The following is a 17,768-nucleotide window of genomic DNA, read 5'->3' on the forward strand; positions in this document are numbered from 1 at the left end:
TAGGCTTAGTTGAGATCCTGCAAGAAGCCACTTGATATAACAAAGAGAAGCCATGCAGAATTTTGAAAATTGGCAATCCAAAAATGGCGATATTTGATCAATCATAATTGTTTCATGGGATGTTAATGTGAAATAACATGTTGCCTCATTCTAATGTTTCACAGATAAGGGAAGTATAAATCAAGGAAATTTACTGAACCTAGTTAAATTCGTAAATATGAAAGCGAACCAGTTCATTACATGATAAAGCTAGCTAGAGTCTGCACACTTTTATGTTACTTGGAAGCAAAATTGTGTTGAAGACACAAATAAGCCCCTTTTGAAAATAAAATATCATTTATGATAAAGGTTTGGCCTAGTGGTTAAGATGCTGGGATCACAATCATAGTTTCTAGGTCTGAGTCCCAAATTCAGCTCCAATTCGAGCTTCCTATTCAGGTACACGCTGGGAGCTAGCAGCTCAAGGGATGGGGTCCTTGCCATCCATGTTAAAGACCAGCACTGAGTTCCTAGCTCCCAGCTGCAGCCTGACCCAACCCTGACCATTGTGGACCTTTAGCTCCTGAGTTAGAACCTCTGCCTGACCATCTATCTCTCTGTCCCTTTCTCTTTCTCCCAAAGAATAGCAATAAAGAAATGATCTCATGTTACGAGAATCTGAGAGTTCATAAAAGGCAACGCATTTACTAGAAGACATCATATAGGAGCGAATACTCTGACGAATGTTAAATGTGTTTTAGTTTTTTTATTAGAGAAGGTGGGAGTTTAATTCCAATATTGATGGCATCATAATCATCTCTGCTCTGTTCAGAGGAACACAGAATCATTTTGTGCAAGCATATGCATCCATTCTGTCCTCCAATAAGTCATCTGATGAGCCATGAGTGGCCAGTTGTCCGTGTGCTCCTCTTGGCTTGTGCAGCATGGCTCGCTTCCCAACGGAATATATTTTCATGCACTGTCTGCAACACAGCTACAGCTGGCGGAAGGGCCATGCAGATGAACACGGTAGCAAATTGTCTTGATATTTAACAGACATAAAAAGGTTATTTCCTGATATGAAATTCTGAAAATCTGCATAAATATTTTTGTGTAAAATTAAATTAGTTATGTATCTTTTTCAAACTAGAACTTGAAATACCCAGAATGCCCACATATTTCATATACACATATATATAGACTTTTTCAGTATGCTAAAAGTCTTGATAGTCAAATTATACTCTGTGCCATACATTGATTTAACCAGTACTTATTCGGCATTAGGTTAACTGCATCTCTATGGATTAGTCTTAATTGGTGCTTGTGTACCATGCAAACATAGTTCTAGTATTCAACTTGTCATGTGGCAATACTTAGATGATTCTGCCCTAAAATAGTGTGAATTAGGAAGTATAAATACTTTATACATGGTCACATTCACAAACGTTTGCCAATAACCACTTCACAACCTTTTTGGTGTAATAGTGAATTGTAGTATCTGGAATCTGCAGAAGAAACGTCTAAGAAGCAATGTCAGTTGCAAACTTCCTCAAATGTGCCTAACACAAATCGCCTTTGAGTACTGGTGAATGTTGGCACAGGTACACTGTTCTATTGTTCTACTGTTCTAACAATTTCCAAACTGTTACGGGAAAGTAGCCTCTTCTAGCATGGTAAAGACATGGCACTTACTGATGAGGTAACTTAGATGTATAAAAATTCTGCGAAAGTATTTGACTAGCAGACTGCCACTTCTGCTAATTAATTTGTAGACAGAGTTTGGCTTGATTTGAGGGCATGCATTTGCTATTTGGTTGCTGATGCACTATTTTTTGCTGCAGCTCAAACATGTTCTAATGCATCACAAAGCAGAGTTTTGAACACCAAGCTCAGTGACTTGTGATGGTATTATATAGCAAACATGTTTAAGTTGTATTATCCATAGTTAGACTCTGCCTTCCTGGAATAGGACATTTTTGAGAAACTGTAGCTACTTTGGGTTTGTCAAGGGAAATCAATGCTCAACAGGTAAAGGGATATTACGTAAGTCATTCCTAGTCTCTCTGGTTCCAGGCAACACTGTGTCCACACACAAAGGAAATATGACAGAAAACGGTGCTCATCCATAGAGTTGGTGTTGAGAAGTTTCAGGAGTGACCTTTGGGTGCTCTGTGGTTCTGCCGCTTCAGTTTGCATTTTGGAGTTTCACACTATGGTTGCTGGTCTGCGGTCCATCTCGGCTTCCAATTTCACCATCTGCTGCATCTCCTTCGCCTGTGACATTAGAAACACGGCCTTACAGGTTGAACTCCTCTCGGAAGGCACTACACAACCCTGGCCTTGCTTCTCTGAAAGCTGACGCTTTCACTATTGCCTCACTACCAAGAGTGCTGCCCGGGGCCCAAAACTTTCTCAGAAATGCAGAATCTTGGAACCTGCCTGAGAGCTACTGAATTCAAACCTGTATTTCAAAACATCCTTGGGGAATTTTTATGTATACTAAAGACTGAGAAAGGCTGGTCTATGCAACACCAAAAACAAAAAAAAAAAACCTTAAAGTATAGGTTTCAGCCAGTTACCTGTTACTTAGACTCAGTCACATCAAATTGACTTGATTTAGCTTCTAAACCGGCAAATCACTTTGTGTGTCGATAATTCAATTACTTTTAGAAATAGTGTGTTTGGGCCCAGTGCGGTAGCCTAGTGGTTCAACTGCTTGCCTTACACAGGCCAGGATCCCATATGGGCCTCAGTTTATATCCTGGTGGCCCTGCTTCCCATCTAGCTCCCCGCTTGCGGCCTTCGAAAGCAATCAAGAATGACCCAAAGTCTTGGGACCCTGTACCCGTGAGGGAGACCTGGAGGAAGTGCCTGGCTCCTCGCTTTGGATTGGCTCAGCTCTGGCCGCCGTGGGCACCTGGGGATTGAATCATTGGATGGAAGATCTTCCTCTCTGTCTCTCCTTCTCTCTGTATATCTGGCTTTCCAATAAAAATAAAACGAGTCTTAAAAAGATAGTGTATTTATGCACAAATTATTCCCCAAACAGCCTGAAAGTTAGCTAAAGATTATTCCCTAAGAATTTAATTGATAGGGTAGTTCAAGTGAGAGCATATTACATTGGTCCGGTCAACTTTGTAGATCATACTTTAAACATCCAGATCTCCCAAATGAAGTTCTGTGACAAAATTAGTTTAACCTGCAAGACATAGGATGCCTTTTTGCTAAGTACTGTTTTTACATTTTAGTTCAACATTTTGTTTTGGGCAGGATGTATATTACACACCAAAGAACTATTTTTCTGCCTAAATTTGACACATGATTCCCTCTATACAGATACTTCTTATCCTGGAGTATAGTGCTACTGTAATAGAAGAATGAAACAATGGAGAAAAATATACAACATGAAACTATGACACAAACAGTATTCCTAAGAGATGACAGTGAAACATTATAAGCACTGGAAATCAAAAAGTTCTGTGTTTGGTAAGTAGTAATAAAACATTTCCTACACTTATCCCCCTTTAGCATTTAAAGATAATTCTGAGCAAAGTTCAGAAAGAAGAATCACATGGCATCAAAAGATTATTATCCAAGAGCTCAACTCTTTGATGAGCAGGGTGACCAACTGCCTTGGACAATTCCAGTTTGTGCCTGTGAACAATGTTCTTGGACTCTCAAAACCATCTCGGTTCAGATAATAAATTACATGGTCACCTTACTTACAGCGGTTGCTAGGGTTCGTGGGAAAGCAGATTTGGCCGAGAGCATGACAACAGCATTTCTGCATTGCTCAGCATTTCTACATGCAGAGCGTAACTCTCAAGTCATTAAAAAGTCACCAGCAAACTTTGGGATACTTGTAAGACTCACTGGAGTCCCCTTCATGCTGTGGACCGTCTCATCAGTGATCCAGGCTTAGCTGTAGATCACTGGATGTCTGGCCATGCCTTCCTTACCATCATCTGTTCCCCAGAATTGCACCCATGAATGAGGCCAGAGTGCTATCAGAAATCTCCAGAAGTTGGACCACTTCAGGTTAAATCTTACATGAGAAATCCACGCATGAAACAGTCAAGTTTCCAAATCCCAAACCTTGAGATATTCATTAGTTATGACCGTATTCATCAGAAATGGAATCTGTACCAACAAGGAAAGCAATGTCTCGCTGATCAGCGTCTCGGTCCTACCTTGTGTTTGGGACACTGCGTGGCAGGATTTCAAAAGCTGTTTGCACAAAAATAGTAATGTCAAATTGAGTCATACATACAAAACAAAGAAAATAAATGAATACTGAAGTGAATTTGAGAAATGAATGTAAAACTATATATACAGAAAAGTAAAAAGCTAAGAGCAAAACATGTACACACCCATCAGTGACAAACTTCCCCCCAAGCTGAGCTCAACATAGAAAAAAAAAAAAAAGAATGAAACAAACAACTAATGCCTATTAGCCTGGACTGCAGCTCTCTTAGCAGCTGTGTATAACGCACTTAATTTTTAGCAAAAACTTTAATGTGTCTTGACCACATGATAGGATCAATGGTAAAAATAAATTTTTCGGACTTAAATGTGACAGTAATGGATTTACTAATGTTTGAAATGGTACATGTCAAGACGGATGAGGTACTGTGTGGTCGGAAGGGCTATGGGACCACTCAGGTAGAAAGGGCATCCTGAGTGTTTCAGCGAGCAATAGGATGACCAGGTGGACAGTTCCATAGAGTTGGCTTGTAAGGCATGTATGTGGTTTGAACCCAGACTCAGTAACAGAATAAATTAACCCTTGAACCTGTTGGGCTAATGTCTTCAACACTGGCCTAGAGAGAGAAGCAGAGTCTAGGGGTTTAACGATGGTTTGGGGGACTCTTTGGAAATGTCTGGAGATGAGGAATTCGGTTTATTTTTTTATTTTTTCCTTATTATTTAATTGGTTATGAGGGAGAACTGTACTGCATACTTGCAGACCTCGCCTTCGAAAGAGGAAGAAATGTCATTTTGCTTCCCATGCTGTGCAAGTGACAGTGCTATACCACACAGAACTGCTGAGCTAATAGCGTTCTGATTTTTTAATCCCAAATGGATGTAAAACATCTGGGGTTGAATTTGTAACTGAGCAGGTCATTTACATAAAGCAAAGCTTAATCCAGAAATTTAAGTTTGAATTATTCAACATTTGTTGGAAAAACCAAGATGGTATCTTGAATTTCTTTTTCTTGAATCTCATTAAACTTTTATCAAGTCTCAAGCCTTTTCGTGTTCTGGGTTTTCCTAAATTTCTGTGACCTGAAGCATCATTCGTGGGTGGCAGATATTATTGATGACATATTTAAGAGGCATTATGTAAAATTTGGAACAAAAAGCTAGGTCTTTCCAATATGACCCAACCATCAATACCCATCACTAATCTAGTGTTTTCATACCAGAACTCTGATGTGGTTTGATCCATGTATTAAAATAAAAGCTTCAAGTGAGTTTTTCTTACGTACTTTAGCTCTGAAAAGCGAAGCATTAGGTAACTGTATTCTCTAGCTCTGATCGGCATCACTATTGTCATGAGGAGTCATTTTTAGCACATTAGCATTCTTCAGCCAAACTTGTTGCTAAGCAACACAATAATTTCTCAGTAGTTTCTTAATTTAGTTAGTTAGAACATAACTGTGCCTTACCTTTCACTGTGCCTTCTTCCAAGGAGTATTTAAAGTTGTTTTTTTTTTTTTTCCCTCAAGGCATCTTTCTTTTCTATACTTCTCCCTGACTCACTTTGGTGGGTTCTAAACTGGACATGGTCACTTTAGTTATGTCCGTGTTCTTTGTCCCTGCCCCCCAATTCAGGAACACTTTCTGGGGAAAGCATTAGGAGGATTAATACAAGTTACATAACTTGCACTAGAATATGATATAACTGTGAGTTGATAGAATGAATTGGAACTACGGGACAATAGACATGTATTGTCCTTTGGGGATTAGTGTGGACTGTTCATGAACAGAAGCATTTAGCTAAAAAGAAAATGTGAAACAAAATAAGGGATATGTTGATGAATAAAATTTCTGTCCACCAAAAGGGAATGAAGCTATCAGACATTGGAGTTTCTATCCTACTGCAATGCCAGAACATCTTTTTTTAAATGATTCTGTTTTCCTTTCTTAAAGATACTTTTTGATGTATTCTCTGCTTAAGCATTTGTTCAGTGGGAGACATTAACTCTGAAAAAAATACGGCTACCTTAAAACGACCATTTAATAAATGAGGGGAAAGAAGAAAATACAGCATAGTACACGTTTGTAATTCATCATAAAACCTCTCTACAGCTTCTAAATTAAAGTAAATTGCAAGAACACTTTTCAAATCCACTACATCTGAGGAGTACAAATTGAACTGACTTAAGTTGTAACTGAATGCAACGTTGCCATATAGCAAACAGCTGCTTCCAGAAAATTCATAGGATGCTGTGCAAGGATGAGGGGCTGAAGCCAATTGGATATGAAGTTTCGCAGATACAGGGCTCCAGATTGAAAGAAAAAAATGATCTTGCTGTTGGTATATGCCTGGTGGCCTTATTAGATAGTAAGAGTTTGGCAAACTTTCAATTTGTATGTATTTATTTATAATTTTTCTGGCAAAACCAAGAGCAGCAAGCGCACTCCTCCCGAGTGCTCTGCAGGGTTCCTGAGGCCCCAGACCTCAGGTCACACCTGCAGGCCTGAGCAAGTTTTCTAACCTCAGTTTTAGATTGAGCCTGAAAGCAGGTGATTTTTCTCAGCTCATTTTAAGCATAATATTGGCCTATAAGATGCAAACAATAAAGCTAAACAAAAACGGAGAAATTAAATTGTAACCTATTTTCTTACCCTCTCACCTTCAAAGATGTAAGTCTCAGTACCCCCATAATATGTCCAAATGCCAATTTATTCTTTTATTCGCCACAGTCTCTTTTACGGCTCCCCCTCAAGAGTTACTTTCGATTCTTTCTGGATGAAATGAACAAACATATGTCTCCCATCACCTTTCACTGCACCCCTGAGTCTGCTGGCTCCAGCACAGGGGCCACTGTGTACCACGGGACTTGAAGCCTGATGCTGGCTGCTGCCTACTTCCTTTGAGTGAACTGCAGTGAAATACCTGTTCATTCTGTTTCTCTAAGAACTCTAGGTGTTCAAGCTGGACTTTTTTCAACTGATCCATTTCTTTGGACTGCTTCATTGCAAGCTGCAAAAAGAAAGCAATAGATTTTGGTCTGTAATTTCAAATCTTAGAGACAAGAAATGATTTGTGAGTTCATAATTTAAGTGAGGAAAATAATTTTCAGAAACAAGTGAATTTACAGTCTGAAAACCAGGTTTAAACCTTTCTTTGTGAAGATCTTTCCTGCTATTATCTTAGAAAATAAGAGGGCACTTATACAAGACTAAAATCTGGCTTCATTTTCTTCTTAAAGTGGGTACCAAATAATTATTTAGAAGATTTGGGCATGCGATTGTGTTATCAGAGATTAGCTGAAACAATGAATGCACAAAGAAATCAAAGTTAGCCAGAAATCTGGTATCTAAGCATGAGTTATTATTTACAACTTTTCAGAAAAGAGTGGCAAGAAAACTATGGAATTCTTACTCTCTTTCTTTCCTCTAGAAACTTCTTAGTGTTGCTGCTGTTTAACTCTCGGACTCGTCTAAAAACAATGGATAGAAATAACATTAGACATGGCATTCAAAGGGATTAACACTACAGGAAATAAGAATCCTATAATGATTTCAGTTATCTAGATGGAAAGACTGCTTCCTCTTCTTAATTTTTGTTGCTGGGTTTTCAATCATACAAAGCAGAAAGATATAAGAAATAGTTGTGAGTACAGCCATACAAAGCAGAAAGATAAAAGAAATAGTTGTGAGTACAGCATCCAATATTCACGTTTTTCCAGGAAGTTAATGCAGGAAGGTTTGCAGCGATGATGAAAGCTTACTGCAAGTGTGCCAGTGTGCGAGTGTGCACACACACACACACATGTGCGCGGTTCTCTAGTTTTCCTCTCCATTTGAACCACACACGAATACCATCAACAGCACAGACTGCTGGAACGAGGCTCCATGGGGTTGGATTGAGTAGGTCTGGTACAGGTCTTCTGGCTTGAGCTCCTGCACTTCTAAAGCTCACAGATGGTGTGCAGGCTGCGGTTACTGTTTTGTGTGTTTTCAGTATTTACTCAAACAGTAACATATCTGAGTTTCTTCTTATAACATTTCACTGTTTTTTACATTTTAGAGATACCCATGTTTGAAACAATGCCACTGTTTTCATCTGCCGTGTATCAGTTTTTTCACCTGTAAAATGGATAAAGATATTGCCAGGTTGCCATTCAGAAAACAGCAGGCTGTTTCTGAACGATGCTACAGTGATATGCTCTGCAGGGCCCTGCACTGCTTGTCCAGCTGGTTGTCCAAGGAACAACGGACTGAGAGTGAGCTAGCACATACAGGGCAAAGTTTCTCCAGTGTATGGACTGAGACTTTCTAGTGGGTAGGCTGCATCTTCACTCCAAAGCAGCTCTTCTAGTTTGCACTTCCATCTGCAGCCTGATGTGGCCTGTCTGCTACTATTGGGTTTACCAGACAATGGCAGCTGTGCCAATCGGCAGCTCTGGTGTCATTTTAACTTCTGTTGCTATGATTAATGATGAGGTGGAGTGTCTTTTCACAACTGAATAGACCTACAACTGGTTAACTGAAGGTAGTTACAAATCTATGCATGCTTTCTCCATTTTCAGTCATTTAAAATTTTTTTTTTTAATTTTTCTAGGCAGATTGCCATTGTAAGTTTTTAAATTGTAAGTTTTCATTGGCCAAACTGCTAGTGACAGCCTTGGACTTTGAAAATGCTCATTGTCTTTGTACTTCTTTTCTTTTGTTTCCCCAATGTCACTAATTTGTGCTTTTTTTCCTTGACCAATCTTATAGAAATTTACTGATTCTATTATTTTTGTCAAATAACAAATGTGGGTTTCTGCAGATATTCTATTGCTTTGTATTTCTTTTTTTTTTAAAGATTTATTTATTTTATTACAGCCAGATATACACAGAGGAGGAGAGACACAGAGGAAGATCTTCCGTCCGATGATTCACTCCCCAAGTGAGCCGCAACGGGCTGATGCGCGCCGATCCAAAGCCGGGAACCTGGAACCTCTTCCGGGTCTCCCACGCGGGTGCAGGGTCCCAATGCATTGGGCCGTCCTCAACTGCTTTCCTAGGCCACAAGCAGGGAGCTGGATGGGAAGTGGAGCTGCCGGGATTAGAACCGGCGCCCATATGGGATCCCGGAGGTTTCAAGGCGAGGACTTTAGCCGTTAGGCCACGCCACTGGGCCCGAGCTTTGTATTTCTTATGTCAATAATTTCTGATTTTTACTTATTTTTTTCCACTTCCCTCTGAAATCTTTGGGTTCTACTCAGTTTTCTAATTTTTTACCCCATTTTGTGTTTAGCCCATCCATGTTAATATCTTTTAAAAATATATATATATGTATATATATCAATGTTTATAGGTAGCTAGGCTATAATTTTCATCCTAAATGTCACTCTCCCTGTTTGCTACACATTGATTGCTTGCATTGCTGTTTCAGAAATCAGAAGAGGAGTGTGTTTACCTTTCCATGTATTTTCTAGGGGCATGATGAATTTTAAATGCTAATTCTCAGTAGTTTGGTAAACACACACACAAATACGCAATGTGCAGGTGTAGAAGGGAACTAACCACTTGTGATAGAGAAAACGGTTCTTGAAAAAGGAGGTCATTTGTAGATGTCTTAGAACCACCTACAACTGAACTGAAAGCCAAAATGTAAAAAGACCCAAACAAGGAAAACATATTTTTAAAAATCTTGGCAGTTTTAAGTTAGCAGTAACTCAGAACAAAAATAATTCAATGTTATGTAACCTGAAATTCACAAAATATCTGGGGAAAGCAGTAAAGATGTTTTTTTTTTCCCTTAATAATTAGCACATATATCAAGTTGAATTCTGTATTTCACACTGGGGAGTGTAAAATAGTTGAACTTAATGAGGATTAGGAAAGATGGCAGAAATAAACAGATGGAGAAACATTAGCCAATGTGAAGCAGATAGGGAACATCCCAGGAAATAGGAGAGGACAGAACAACAGCAGAGGGGTACCTGGAGACTGACAGACACAGGAAAGCAGCAGACACAGCAGTGTGTTGTTGCAGTGACTGATGCCCCAATGGCATTCAGCCAAGTATGATCTGATTTGCACCAGCAGCCAGAACTCCACCAGCAACAAGGTGGAAGGGACATTCACCGGGAGCTCAGGAGGTAAACCCAGACTAAGAACTGCCTGTCCTGCTGGTCTGTTTGATTTCACCAGGAGCAGAGACAGAATGGTAGGTCCCAGACAGGCAGTGCAGGAACAGGGTGGATTTCACAGCCCTGTCTACCACCTAAAGCTGAATCAGGCACCATTTTGTTTAAGGAGGCAAAGGCTAAGGGGCAGGACCGCTCATGCAGTGAGCTGGGAGTGAACTCATTTCTGACTCAGTGAAGTGTAACAATGTGTCATCCTACAGGTTCCACCCAGGACAGGTCCGGATAGCCCTCAGACCTGATGATGGCCAGCACATCAAGAACTCTAGTAGTGACACATAAGGCACCATGTTGTACGGTGTGGAAAAGCCTTTAAGACTGCAAGGACAACAGTGAGTTGCACATGCGCTGTGCTCAGCAAGAACTCCCTGAGCTCAGTGCATTGCACTGGTCCCACAGGAAAATAATACCAACAATGGCACTGTACGGGTCAAAGTAGCTCCATGTGACCCTCAGACCTAACGTCCAACAGGTTCCGGCAGGATCAGCACCACCAACAACCTAGCTATATAAGACACCTGGTGTCTCCCTAATTCTGGGACTTGTTCCAACTGGAAGTAGGAGAGGTGTTGTACAGACAATGGTGCAGCCTCAGCACAGTATCACAGGAGGTGGAAAGTGGTGAGCCAGGAGCTGGGGCTACAGAGACTAAGGTAGAAATCTGACATAAGAATCCAGACCTGGAACTCGCTGGAGGGAGTGACACAAGTGACTGCAAACAAAACTGTGTACCACCTATAATAAGTAGAATCGAACTGTAGACCTGTGGGTGATACAGCTTAGAAATCTGCCCCAAGAAGAAGAATGTGATAACCAAAAGCAAAAGAAGAGACAAAAGCACAATGAATATTACTGAAGACTCCCCTGCAAAGGAGCAAAACCCTATGCCAACCTGAGTTAACTGAGGAAGACATTGAGAAAATGGGAGATACAGAATTCAAAACACTTGTTATAAAGCTTCTAATCAACAACGAGAAGCACGTAAAGCAGGCATTCAAGGAACTTAAGGAATATGTCACACAGGAGATGAATCAAATGAAAGCTGATATATCAAAAATGAAGCATACATGGAGCAAATTAAAAGCACAGTGGAGAGTCTCCAAAGTAGCATGAAGGAGGCAGAAGAAAGCATCTCAGAATTGGAAGATATTTCCTGTCACCAGGAGGAAATAAACAAAAAGCTGGAAGCAGAGCTTGATCAAGCTAAAAAAAAGTATTCAAGAACTGAAAGACACTATTAGAAGGCCAAATATTAGAGTTATAGGATTCCCAGAAGGTGCAGAAAGAGAAACTGAAATTAAAGGTGTATTCAATGAAATAATAAGGAACAATTTCCCTCATCTAGAGAAAGAAGAATTGAGAAACAACATCCAGGAAGGGCACAGAACTCACAGTAGGGTTGACCAAAAGCGATCTTCATCACAACACATGATAATCAAAGTCTCTTCAACTGAACGTAAGGAAAGACCTTTAATGTGCATGTGAAAAAAATAAATTCACATATAAAGGAATGCAAATTAAACTCACAGGAGACTTCTCACAGGAAACTCTACAGGTCAGAAGAGAATGGAGTGACAGATTCTAAAAGCAAAAAATCCTCGGCATAGGATAATGTACCCAGTAAAGTTTTCCTTTGTCTGAAAATGAAATAAAATTCTTCCACAGTAAAGAAAAAAGAATATGCCTCTTCCAAACCTGCCCTACAAATGATAAAGAAATTCTCTTGACAGAGAAGAGGAATAGTGGTCACCAAAATCAAAGGCAAATGTGAAGAACATCTCAGTAAAATAACAACAAAAGATTAAATCAATGAACAACCCATTGTTAAATGACAGGACCAAATTTCCACCCACTCATATAACTCTGAATGTAAATGTCTTAAACTCATCAGTCAAACATCAGATTAGTAGACTGGATTAAAAACACAAAATCCATCTATTTGTTTCCTACAGCAGACAGATCTCACCAACAAAGATCAGTGAAAACTAAATCTCATGAATTTTGATTTTTTTTGTTTCATCTCTTCAAAACTCTTTCTCATTAAATTGTTCAGTGGCTCACAGATCATATAGTAGCAGCATTTTCTTCAAGAAGGTTCTTGATTTTCTTTTTCATTTCTTCAGCAATACCTTAATCATTCAGGAGCATGTTATTTAACTTCATGACATTGTTAATTTATCTTTTTCTGCCTGTTGTTGATTTTGCTTTGTGGCTTTTCATTTAACGGGATGTATAGTAACTGTGTAATTGAGACTATCATATCTAGCATCATATTATTTAACTTCATGGCATTGTAAATTTCCCATTTTCTTCTTCTTGTTGATTTTGTATTGTGGCTTTTCACTTAAAGGAATGTATAGTAACTGAGTAATGGAGATTATCATATCCAGATGTAAGGATATATTGCAGTATGCATCTCTACTTTTAGATTAAAGATGGACTCCCAACGAAACTATTTACTATGTCTTGACAATAGGGAGCTGGACTTTTTGTCATTTTTCATGCCTGCAATGATGAACATATGATTGTTTATGAAGAACTATACTATAGTAATAATGTAGAGCAACTCAGTAAGGGGAGAGGAGGTTAGGGAGGGAGTAAGGGAAATCCCAGGGCCTATGGAACTGTATCATGAAATGATAATAATAATAATAAAAAGAAGTAAAATATAAAACAAGAAATTAATGAGGGTTAATCAGAACTAAAAATATTTTAAGTTTTTGAGCTAAGAAAGACACTGTCATTTCCATGATAGAAGGCCCTTAAATAAACTCCTTATCTGAGAATAACATTCAAAAAATGGTCAGAAGAACCTGAGAGATACCACACTGTGATGTGGCAATTAAGCATTAATCAAAATGATTAATGATCTCCCCAGGGCTTTCTTACTGTGAGGCACAAAAAACACTCATGCGGACTGGCCCAAGTGGTAAAATGACAGTTCATTTTCAGGTCAAAATGATGATGCAATGACATACTCCCCTGAGGGCTCGTATTTACAAATGGTATTTAACCCAACAGCCTCACAGCACAAAGATTATACTGGATGGTATGATGCTGTCAACTCTAGCAGATTTCACGTTCAATATTGTTAACCACTGCTAAATAATTGGCATGTGTTTTAAAACTCAACAGCATCCAGTTTGTTGGATAGCTGTCCTCCCAGGTTCAACACAAGGAGTAACTGCCAGGCACTTTATGAGCACAGGGCCAAGTAGCAGGGGAGTTGAAACATGGATGCTCTACTTAGTCCTCTAACATCTCAATCTGTGGTTAAGGTAGAGATGAATTCCTCAAAGTCCTACACTTCCCGTGCAGGTTTCAGCCCAAAGAGTTAACCTTCACGTTGTTCTGTGTTTTGTGGGGGCATAAGACGCAATCTTTCTAGGGGACCCAGACATCAACCCAAGAGCTGCCATCTTGCCAGGTGCTGTTCCTCCAAGAGAGGGCAACTGGCTGTGCTGAACCACTGGCACGCAAACCCAGGCTGGTGGCCACCCATAGCAACTGGATTCTCAGCTGGACGATGAGCAGCACTGGTGCAGGTGCCACTTGGGAGCCATGGGACTCAAATGCAGTGACTCCCTTCTCTCTGATGCTGTCTATACCCTATATCAGCTATAGCTGCAGGGCTCGCACACCTGACACCTTCTCTGGAGCTCTGGCAACTCTTGCCTCCATCCAGTGACTGACTCCTACAGATATGCAAGAGCCCATCAGGCCTTCCTCAAACAGGGACAAATCCACAGCACACCTCGTACACCACAGCTGGGATCAGGCTACAGAGGGCGTCCAGCAGAGCATGGATCCTCACTCAGACTCTGTACCAGCCTTGCCCTGCTTCCTCCACTCTGCTTCTCTGAAAGGGTAAATCACACACATCTCAGTTTTTGTTTTCATCTCTGGTCCTAGAAAACCTATCAAACACGAGCATACCAGGAACACCAAAGCAGAGATGGGATTAGGGAGAGTTTTAAGGTGGCCCCATTTATTAGAACTGCTGAAGGCACATCAAGGGCAAAGAACCACCCTCCGAATATCCCAAACTCTCCCTTCCAGAGAGAGCCCACACCTACACAGTTGAGATGCTTGCAAGGCTGACCCTCCTGGAATGTGGAAGTGATGTTTCAGATTATATCATTATACCGTGTTTTGTACGATTAGGCTTGAAAAAGACCACACATATGTTAAGTGTCAACTTATTTTATTGGTGGTAATAAACAACTCAAAACCTTTGGAGACTACCGTTCTGCAACAACAAAAATAAACCATTATAGCAGGTACAAAAGCAGAGCTCTGCAGACCCACCATGTTCTGTATCTCAGGTATGCATGTGTGCACGCAAAACCTTGTTGGGATTATGTCTTCAAGTTAACACCATGTCTCCTCCCCCCTTAGAGGTTTACACACTTACCTTTCCCGTTCTGCTTTATTCTTGATTGATTTATCTTGGCTGATGGCTTTGCTGTTTTCCATAGAAATCTTGGCCTGGTGAGCTCGCATCTCTTTGCTCTCCCTAGGGATTGAAAGGAAACCAATGGGAAGGGTGCACAGAGAGCTGAATGGGAACACAATTTCCCTAGGGAAACGTGGGGAAACAGTGGAAGTTACACAACAATATAAGTATGCTTAATGCTGTATGCTTAGATGGTACAACAGGAAATTTATCTTATGTATATTTAGCCATAGTTTAAACATTTGAAAAAAAAACTAAACTCCCTGTACAACTATATAGTACTGGGCTCATTTCTATTTTGATGATTGAGCTCACTGAGTTATTTTAGATTTGGGGAAAACAAAACGAAACAAACAAAAAAAGGAAGGTCCCCCAGTCCAGTCCAGGTGGGGCAATGGGCCACCTAGTGGAAAGTAACAATGATGACAGATGAAGAGGAGATAATATTTTGCCCTCAAATACAAGGGTACCTGGGAAACAAAATAATTAGTGCAGGATGCATCTCTACTCCTGAATAAAAAAGGACTCCCAATAAAACTGCTAAATATACCTTGACTACTTGATACCAGATTTTCTTTCATTACCTACACCTACAATACACATCAATAGCAGAATGCTAGGATTGTGACTGCAACTGAAGGACTATATTATAATAATATGGGGGAAAAGGATGGAAAGGAGGGAGGCCCTATACCTAGAAAACTATATAACAGGAAAATAATAATAATAATACACGGTACTTTAAAGAGTTCATGGAAAAGGAATTTAAAATTTGTTGCAAGAATATAAAATTAATATATACATACATGAGGAATCTTCAGCAAGTTCATGAAAATGGATACTACCAAAAACTGTGGATATCAAAAAGTTTTACATCAACATGAACTTATATTTTACTTGCATTTTCCATGGATATTTAAGATTCCCTTTCACAAGGATTTCCAGCTTTGCTCCACATTGTTTGGGAGCAGCTGCCCAGGAAGACAGATGTTCCAACTTTTACGAATGATCTTCTTCCTCTTTCTGACAGCCAGTGGGAACCAAAGGGACTAAAAGGTTTTAAAGAAGCATAGGTAGCAAAAAAAAAAAAAAAGATGCTTGTGTGTGCCAATGTACATAGATGCGTGACAAACATCCCATGCTTAGGTCATGCATGTGCAAACAAGAGGAATAACATTTAGAATGCAACATGAATACGATCAACAAACATATCATCTGGAATGTACTGAAGTCTCCTTCAAGCACTGCCTGTATATGAGTAATCAAGGAATCAGGTAACCTCAGTCCAGTTATTTTCTATGCATCAAAAGGAATGGCGGAGAGTTCTTCCGTCCACTACCTTGAAACCACTGCAGCTGCAATATGCATTGAAATTCTGGGCTTAAGAAAACTGCTCACCAACTTGTCTGTAATTATAGATTTACTCATTTCTCAAACATTTGTCAGTGGTTAAATGGTGCTGACAAGTATAAGAAAGCTGAGGGTTTGTAGCCAAGAACAACTCTGATGGTGAGAAACACTGTCGCCTGGTGTTTGGGCAAAGAGCTGACATAGTACTGTCACTCTGAAAAACGCTTCTGCCATTGCTTCATTTTTAAGGTATTTTCATGCCCAGTGTATGGTTTGTTAAAATGATGTGCTAAGCAAAGCAAGGGCTGTTTATTTTGCTTTTTTTGTTTGTTTGTTTCAGACAAAGCCCATTGCCACAGGCAGGTATTTTTTTTAATTTAACTATAAAAACAATATTAGAAAACTGTTTCATTCTGTATAGCAACACTGAATAAGGCAGATGCTTAAAACTTGGGGTGTGGTACTAACAGAAAAAGATAGAAGGAAGGAAGGACCCTTCTGTGCATGCCTGCAGTTAAAGCATTTCTAAGCGAAAAAAAAAAAAAACAATTGCTGATTCTATGCAAACTAAAGTGAATAAAATGCATGGACCGTAGGGCATTTTCACAGAAATGTAGCGTGGCTGCAGTTGTCGCAATGGTTGGGATGTTAGTTTGGATGCTGAATGTCTCTCAAAGCTTCCTGTGTTGAGATCTTGGTGGCCTGGGTGGTGTTACTGAGAGTTCAGAGGTGGGTCTGGTGGGAGGTCCTTCCATCACTACGAGACTTGTGGTGGGAACCTCCTCTCTGCAGAGGGTTGTCACCAAAGCAGACCTCAGAGCTGGCTCCACTGCACCCTGCCTCCTGCTGTCTAGCTCACCTGGGCTCAGTGCCGTGTGAGCTCCGCCATTTCCACCTGCTGCCCTTAGCCCAGGCCAAGCCAAAGTGGCTGCCTGAATCTGCGCTTGACTCTCCAAAGCTGTGTGCTAATAAACCCTTTTTAAACGTAAAGATAGTTTCCTGAGCTGTTTTTGTTGTAGTGATGAAAGACTGAATAATAGTGTTGCCTGAAATGAGACTTAGAAACTATGGCAAAGACATTATGTTCCTATGGCAGTATCCATCTCTCTAAATAAGGATGGGAATTTGGGCATGAAACCAGATAATTCATGCAGCTGGCATCTTATAAAGATTTTTCTTGTTGTTCGATTTGTTTATATGATGCTTCTATTTTCTGCTTTTTTGTGTGTGTATCAATAGGCCCTCACTGCGGCATACAGCAGGCACTACGCAGAAAGCAAGCAAGCCGTGACCAAGCTGTGATGAAAAGACAATCAAGAAGACCTCTCTTCCATCCACAGAAATGTCTTGCTCATCATCTGTAGTATTTCACAAGCAGTATTCACTTTGCTGCCCTCGGGGTGGGTGCGGGGCAGAGGTTGGAAGAAACTTCTTTGCTATTTGTTATTGGGCTGATCTTCCTAAAATTCACGCAAGTTCTAACAGTAAAGTTAAGGTGGAGAAAGGTTTTCCCCGTAGCTGGCCATTGAATGATTAGAACTGAATCACCGTGGGACCTCAACCTCTTTGGTCTTTATCTCCCTCTGCGTCTTCTCTTCCGTGAGGCTCCTGTC

At 40.2% G+C, this 17,768-nt stretch overlaps 1 protein-coding gene across 3 annotated transcripts in view; it reads right to left on the minus strand.

Annotated features, from left to right (window-relative positions):
- Window positions 1-223: 223 nt before the first annotated feature.
- Window positions 224-17,768, minus strand: part of PLCB4 (phospholipase C beta 4) — a 350,035-nt gene continuing 332,490 nt past the window's right edge. For 2 of the 3 annotated variants that reach the window (XM_058679484.1, XM_058679483.1), the window contains exons 34-38: window positions 14,764-14,865; window positions 7,592-7,649; window positions 7,103-7,189; window positions 4,170-4,206; window positions 224-2,253 (exon numbers count right to left, since the gene is read on the minus strand). In XM_058679484.1, coding sequence (XP_058535467.1) covers window positions 2,165-2,253; window positions 4,170-4,206; window positions 7,103-7,189; window positions 7,592-7,649; window positions 14,764-14,865 — 373 coding nt within the window. In that variant the 3' untranslated portion in view covers window positions 224-2,164. The remainder of the gene's footprint in view (window positions 2,254-4,169; window positions 4,207-7,102; window positions 7,190-7,591; window positions 7,650-14,763; window positions 14,866-17,768) is intronic. The other variant, XM_058679485.1, reaches the window with a different exon arrangement.

The sequence above is a fragment of the Ochotona princeps genome, chromosome 22 (genome assembly GCF_030435755.1).
Source record: "Ochotona princeps isolate mOchPri1 chromosome 22, mOchPri1.hap1, whole genome shotgun sequence".
Classification (NCBI taxonomy): domain Eukaryota; kingdom Metazoa; phylum Chordata; class Mammalia; order Lagomorpha; family Ochotonidae; genus Ochotona; species Ochotona princeps.